Raw genomic sequence first — 7,708 nt, forward strand, 5'->3', positions numbered from 1 at the left:
ATATGGAGGAGGTCTCCAACCTGTGTCTCTGCCTTTTTAAATATCTCTCACCAGCTGTATGGTGCTGTCCGGTGCTGGTGCATTGCCTGACATTTTATGACCATGTTCTCTGTATGGATTGTGACCATCTCCTAATCAAAACCTGTGCAGAGGAAAAGTTGCTCAGTTGCCCATAGCAACCAATCAGATCGCTTCTTTCATTTTCCATAGGCCTCTATAAAAATGAAAGAAGCGATCTGATTGGTTGCTATGGGCAAATGGTTGACTTTTCCTCTGCACAGGTTTTGATAAATCTCCTCCATGATCGCCATTATACGGCAGTCACTCTTTTCCACAATTCCAAATCTAATGTTCATGGTCATTTTTGGACAATTACAATAGAACGCTGCTGCTGTTTGTACCTCCCCATATATCACTCTTGTCTGCATCATGATGGGAGTTGGGTTTCTTCCTGCCCTTATATCAGTAACTAGTAAGTATGTCCCTTGTCTGTGATATTAAAAAGTACCTGTCACCAAATAAACTGTTCTAAACTACCTCAGGTTGTTCCCTAACTACTCCTTACACCCCTCCCACCCTTAAAAAAAAAAATCAGAGATTTAAAAAGCGGTGTATCTAACTTTCATTCTTGTTCACATAGTGCAGTTTCCCAGCAGGAGAAAGTGGGTGTTTCCCAGCTGGCATGACATCACTGACATCACAAGACTGCTGGGGGACCACTTCTGCCCTCACATGGTTGCAGTGCTGTGATGAAGAGAAGATATCAAGCTCTGTGCATGTTTAAGTCTGTGTTGCTATCAGTAAGGCTCTCATTCAGGTTTCAGTCTGTGCAGCATTCTGTGACAATCTGTGGAGCTTTAACTTTCTGTGCAGCTGACATCAGACAAGCACTTCCTGAGTTTGGACTCTTGCCAGGCTGGGAGGAGACCAAACTCACTGTATTAATTGTGGCAGGGAACAGAACACAGCCACCTAGTGGCCATTTTTTCTGCTACATTTTAAACATGTTTATGTTAAACATTTTAAAAGCAAGTGATTAGGAAAGTGCCTGCTAATTAACCAAGGAACACTATATTAAAAGTTTTATTTGGTGACAGGTACTCTTTAAGTGAATCTGTTATTATTTTTTGTAATGTTGCTGTTTGTTATTTCTTATTTTGTACTGATGACAATATTGACTAAAATGAGAACAATCCATTTTTTTCTGTTTTTTCAACAGGAGTCCAAACATATCTAACACAAGGTGATGGCCATGGAACAAAATGGCACAATGACAGTGTTGGCTAATGCCAAGGAAAATCCAAACTATGAATGTATTGACTGGAAAAAAGCTGAGTGGGCCTTTACCTACCTGCCCCCGTACATGTGGTTCATCTTCGTCTTAGGGGTTATAGAAAATTTGTTTGTCATCTCCGTCTTTGTCCTTCATAAGAGTCGCTGTACAGTGACTGAGATCTACCTGGGGAATATGGCGGCTGCCGATCTGATTCTTGTTAGCAGACATCCATTTCGGGCCATTTATATCTCCAACAAACACCAATGGCCATTTGGAGGCTTTATGTGCGCAGCTGTCAGCTTCTTGTTTTGGCTCACCTTTTACAGCAGCATCTACTTCCTTATGATGGTCAGTATAGAGAGATATCTGGCTCTGGTGAAGGCCATGTCCATTGGTCGCTTTAGAAATCCTTGGTGGGCAAAAGTGAACTGTGGGATCATCTGGATGTTTGCAGCTGTGTTAAGTGCGCCAAACATGGTGTTCCGAAAGGTGGTGTTTATGAAACAATTAAATACCACATACTGTGATGTAATTGCACCTCCAAGGTTGTTTATTGTCTCAAATATCTTCATAAATGTCCTCGGCTTCATAGTGCCTCTGCTTGTCACCTCCTTCTGCACATTTCACATGATTTGCTTTTTGAGGAACAACTCAATGCAACAGTTTAAGAAAGTCAACAAGGAGAGAAAAGCCACTCGGCTGGTCTTGTCTGTATTCTTGGTCTTCATAATGTGTTGGCTCCCCTTAAATATAACCACCTTCATTCACACATTACAATTCTTAAATGTCTTAATTCCATGTACGGTGTCTGTGATCGTCGATAACATTGTTTTTGTAATCTCTCTTTCTCTAGCCTACAGTAACAGTTGTATCAATCCGATCATATACAGTATGGTTGGGAATCAATTTAGACAAAAAGCCAGAGAGGTCTACAGGAGGCTTCTATGTAAAGAACCTGACAGAAGGACCTGACAGAAGGATGTCATAATTCCCAAGAGAAGATTTGGTCAATGAAACCATACAAGAACAAATCAATTGCTTGATTTCATGACTACACTTTTTGCTATTCACTCTTCCATTTCTAGTCACAGGACTCCACCAATAAAAAGGTCAGGCCGCCATCTCCCCCAGGCTCTATGTGAACAATAGACAGGTGCTGTACCATTCTGAAGAATTGGAGACACAACCGGGCATTCTTTCTGACCTTTTTATATCGTAGTTTTAGGTTCAGTGGCAAAATTTCAGGATTATTTAAAATAGTAATATAGTAAAATTAAAAAAAATATGGTTAACCTAAAAACTTGATTCAAACAATAGGTCAATTTCTGATGACACATTCCCTTTACCTCTTACTGCTCTCAATGAAGTATATAATAACTCTCAATGTGCCACCTGAAGTATATAGTAACTCCCACTGTGCCACCTGAAGTATATAGTAACTCTCACTGTGTCCTCTGAAGTATATAGTAACTCCCACTGTGTCCTCTGATGTATATAGTAACTCCCACTGTGTCCCCTGAAGTATATAGTAACTCCCACTGTGTCCCCTGAAGTATATAGTAACTCTCACTGTGTCCTCTGAAGTATATAGTAACTCTCACTGTGTCCTCTGAAGTATATAGTAACTCCCACTGTGTCCCCTGATGTATATAGTAACTCCCACTGTGTCCCCTGAAGTATATAGTAACTCCCACTGTGTCCCCTGAAGTACATAGTAACTCCCACTGTGTCCCCTGAAGTATATAGTAACTCCCACTGTGTCCTCTGAAGTATATAGTAACTCTCACTGTGTCCCCTGAAGTATATAGTAACTCACACTGTGTCCCCTGAAGTATATAGTAACTCTCACTGTGTCCCCTGAAGTATATAGTAACTCACACTGTGTCCCCTGAAGTATATAGTAACTCTCACTGTGTCCCCTGAAGTATATAGTAACTCTCACTGTGTCCACTGAAGTATATAGTAACTCACACTGTGTCCCCTGAAGTATATAGTAACTCCCACTGTCTCCTGAAGTATATAGTAACTCTCACTGTGTCTCCTGAAGTATATAGTAACTCCCACTGTGTCCCCTGAAGTATATAGTAACTCCCACTGTGTCCTCTGAAGTACATAGTAACTCCCACTGTCTCCTGAAGTATATAGTAACTTCCACTGTCTCCTGAAGTATATAGTAACTTCCACTGTCCCCTGAAGTATATAGTAACTCCCACTGTGTCCCCTGAAGTATATAGTAACTCCCACTGTGTCCCCTGAAGTATATAGGAGAAAACAGCTGGTGCTGAAAAAACCTGGTGAGGTATCCACAGTACTCAGGCAAAAAATGTTGGCTTAGAGGTGCACAAGTATGCGCCTCTTAGCCGACATCGGACTTTTTGCCTGAGTACTGTGGATACCTCACCAGGTTTTTTCAGCACCAGCTGTTTTCTCCTGTATCTTCACCGCTGGCACAGCGGGACCGCCGGCCGGCATCCTTGCGACATTGAAACCTACTATATGCGATCATCAGTGTGGTGCCTGCTTGCACAACACCTACATGTGAGCAATACTCCTATTGTAGACACAATTTGTGGGAATCAATTTAGACAAAAAGCCAAAGAGGTCTACAGGAGGCTTCTATGTAAAGGACCTGACAGAAGGACGTCATAATTCCCAACAGAAGATTTGGTCAATGAAACCATACAAGAACAAATCAATTGCTTGATTTCATGACTACACTTTTTGCTATTCACTCTGCCATTTCTAGTCACAGGACTCCACCAATAAAAAGGTCAGGCCGCCATCTCCCCCAGGCTCTATGTGAACAATAGACAGGTGCTGTACCATTCAGAAGAATTGGAGACACAACCGGGCATTCTTTCTGACCTTTTTATATCGTTGTTTTAGGTTCAGTGGCAACATTTCAGGATTATTTAAAAATACACATAGTAAAATTTAAAAAAATATGGTTAACCTAAAAACTTGATTCAAACAATAGGTCAATTTCTGATGACACATTCCCTTTACCTCTTACTGCTCTCAATGAAGTATATAATAACTCTCACTGTGCCACCTGAAGTATATAGTAACTCCCACTGTGCCCCCTGAAGTATATAGTAACTCCCACTGTGTCCTCTGAAGTATATAGTAACTCTCACTGTGTCCCCTGAAGTATATAGTAACTCTCACTGTGCCACCTGAAGTATATAGTAACTCCCACTGTCCCCTGAAGTATATAGTAACTCCCACTGTGTCCCCTGAAGTATATAGTAACTCCCACTGTGTCCCCTGAAGTATATAGTAACCCCCACTGTGTCCCCTGAAGTATATAGTAACTCCCACTATGTCCCCTGAAGTATATAGTAACTCCTACTGTGTCCCCTGAAGTATATAGTAACTCCCAATGTGTCCCCTGAAGTATATAGTAACTCCCACTGTGTCCCCTGAAGTATATAATAACTCCCACTGTGTCTACTGAAGTATATAGTAACTCCCACTGTGTCCCCTGAAGTATATAGTAACTCCCACTGTGTACCCTGAAGTATATAGTAACTCCCACTGTGTCCCCTGAAGTATATAGTAACTCCCACTGTGTCCCCTGAAGTATATAGTAACTCCCACTGTGTCCCCTGAAGTATATAGTAACTCTCACTGTGTCCCCTGAAGTATATAGTAACTCCCACTGTGTCCCCTGAAGTATATAGTAACTCCCACTGTGTCCCCTGAAGTATATAGTAACTCCCACTGTGTACCCTGAAGTATATAGTAACTCCCACTGTGTCCCCTGAAGTATATAGTAACTCCCACTGTGTACCCTGAAGTATATAGTAACTCCCACTGTGTCCCCTGAAGTATATAGTAACTCCCACTGTGTCCCCTGAAGTATATAGTAATTCCCACTGTGTCCCCTGAAGTATCTGGGGGGGAAACAGCTGGTGCTGAAAAAACCTGGTGAGGTATCCACAGTACTCAGGCAAAAAATGTCGGCTTAGAGGTGCACACGTATGCGCCTCTTAGCCGACATCTGACTTTTTTGCCTGAGTACTGTGGAAACCCCGCCAGGTTTTCTTCAGCACCAGCTGTTTTCTCCTGTATCTTCACCGCTGGCACAGCGGGACCGACGGCCGGCAGCTTTGCGACACTGAAACCCTCTATATGCGATCATCAGTGTGGTGCCTGCTTGCACTACACCTACAGGTGAGCAATACTCTTATTGCGGACACACTGTCCAGCCTCACAAACTGGGATTAACTGCACTATATAGGACCATCTTAGCCTTTTTTTTCCCTTTTCCTTGTGTCCTTGAAGTATATAGTAACTCCTGCTGTGTCCCCTGATGTATAAAGTAACTCCTGCTGTGTCCCCTGATGTATAAAGTAACTGCTACTGTGTCACCTGAAGTATATAGTAACTCCTGTAATGCATTTAATAAATATAAATTATATAATCATACAGTATATATATTTGAATTGGTATAAAATATCATATTTTACATCTGCTTAGTTCTTTTGCTCAATACTAACTGACCTGACAAAAATCATAAGCCTGCCCTTCAGTGTAGCCTGGCAATCAAGATTGAACTGTTTGCAGAGAGATAAGGTGATGTCAAAACGACATTTGGATATTTGGGGAGAAGAACAAGGTTAATAATTGCTTAGCGCTTAGAAGCAAAACAAGTCAAACTTGCGCATGACAAAAATTTGTGCACATAGACTATAAATACACACATATCACTAATAATTAATCAATAATATGGGTGGTAATTTATGTTAATTCTGAAGTCTATATCAATTACTGAGAAATGCTGTAATAAAAGGAAGGACAAATTTCTGTACTGAACAACGTGTCAGTGTGTTATTCACTTACTTCGATGCATGCATCAAATAATAATTGATTTTGGATGGGAACAGATATCCACTAGGTCCTGAAGGAGAGTCCCACTTCAGTTGGCGCCCAAACAAGGACTCCGAGTACTGGTACCAGAAGGCAGTCGCGAAAGACAAGGCTTTAAGCCAAACCAACCGTATAGAGATGGGACACAGACGAGCCTGATCAACTCTAAAAGTACGGTAGGACACATTTCTTGTTGTAACCTAACCAGTACTCTGTCTCCCCCACTTGGTCTGCCTTATGACTTAGCTGACTGGCTGACTGATTAGTTAGTGACTATTTGCAACAGCACTAAGATGAAGGCACGCAGCGTCAGGTCGGCCTGTACACGCTTCGTGCCTTCTTTCTATTGCAATGCTTTGTGCTCTCCCTCTGCCATGTTTGAGGCAGAGCAGCCTTTTCTGAGGTCTTCCTCATTTGCATTGCAAAGATAGCGTGCAAATGTGTGATGACTGCTGTCTAATAGCAGATAAATGGGCGGGGTTAGACTAGTCGCTGATTATTCTGGTGACGTCATGCACCGTGCACAGTCATGCACAGTCACAGGCTGATTTATCATTTACTCTCTGTGTCTGTGCATTAAAGGGGTACTCCACCAGCCAGCGTTCGGACCATTTAGTTCTGAACACTGTGTGCGCACGCTACGAGGTTCGACCAAGCCCCTTTGTGACATGAGACCACGCCCCTCAATGCAAGTCTATGGGAGGGGGCGTGAAGGCCGCCGACACCTGTAGCGAGCGCACACAGCGTTCGGAACTAAATGTTCCGAAGGCTGGCTGGTGCAGTATCCCTTTAACATGAGTAACGTTATGGGGGGATTTATCAAAACCTGTGAAGAGGAAGAGTGATGCAGTTTCCCATAGAAACCACTCATATTGCTTATTTAATTTTTCAGAGACTTTTAGGAAAATGAAAAAAGCCATTTGATTGGTTGCTATGGGCAACTGCATCACTCTTCTACACAGATACACAGTCCCAGGTCCTGTGCTGCTCCGCTGCTCTGGCCTCTTCTAGACAGGCCTGGCAAGAGCAAATGATGCATCACAGGAGAAGTGCCAGGTGGCCAGGCAGCAACGTTCCCTTGCTCCAGGCCGCGGCTATTCATTTGTATCGGTGTCTTAAAGGGATACTCCGGCGCTTAGACATCTTATCCCCTTAGACATCCCGTCCCCTCCCATAGGCTCGCATTGAAGGGCGGTGCGTGACGTCACACGGGGGCGGAGGCGTGACGTCACTCGCTGATGGCCCCTTGGTCACCGGTAATCAGACCCGAAGCGAACATGCTCCGGGGACTGATTTTAATTGGGGTGCTGCGTGCAAGATCACGGGGGTCCCCAGCGGCGGGACCCCCGCGATCAGGCATCTTATCCCCTATCCTTTGGATAGGGGATAAGATGTCTAAGTGCCGGAGTGCTCCTTTAAAGACACCTATGAATTAGGGGAGAGTGGCGGGAGGTCCTCATGACTGTCAGACACGGTCTGGATCTGGACCGCAGTCCGCCATTTGATTATTCCTGACAGAAAGTGGTGAGATACCAAGTATTTATGTGGAGATACTTATTT

At 43.2% G+C, this 7,708-nt stretch overlaps 1 protein-coding gene across 1 annotated transcript; it reads left to right on the top strand.

Annotated features, from left to right (window-relative positions):
• Positions 1 to 323: 323 nt before the first annotated feature.
• LOC130295749 (B2 bradykinin receptor-like) lies at positions 324 to 2,264 on the top strand. Its single transcript, XM_056546813.1, has 3 exons — positions 324 to 472; positions 1,220 to 1,624; positions 2,130 to 2,264. The coding sequence occupies exons 2-3, from the start codon at positions 1,247 to 1,249 to the stop codon at positions 2,262 to 2,264; spliced, it is 513 nt and encodes a 170-aa protein (XP_056402788.1). The 5' UTR covers positions 324 to 472; positions 1,220 to 1,246.
• Positions 2,265 to 7,708: the final 5,444 nt, after the last annotated feature.

This window comes from Hyla sarda, chromosome 11 (genome assembly GCF_029499605.1).
Source record: "Hyla sarda isolate aHylSar1 chromosome 11, aHylSar1.hap1, whole genome shotgun sequence".
Lineage (NCBI taxonomy): Eukaryota > Metazoa > Chordata > Amphibia > Anura > Hylidae > Hyla > Hyla sarda.

Excerpts from the sequence above, each read along its gene's own strand:
- LOC130295749 (XM_056546813.1), top strand. The coding sequence starts at position 1,247 with ATGGCCATGGAACAAAATGGCACAATGACAGTGTTGGCTAATGCCAAG. Across the intron at positions 1,625-2,129 it reads GCATCTACTTCCTTATGATG|CCTACAGTAACAGTTGTATC; the intron begins GTCAGTATAGAG and ends CTCTTTCTCTAG.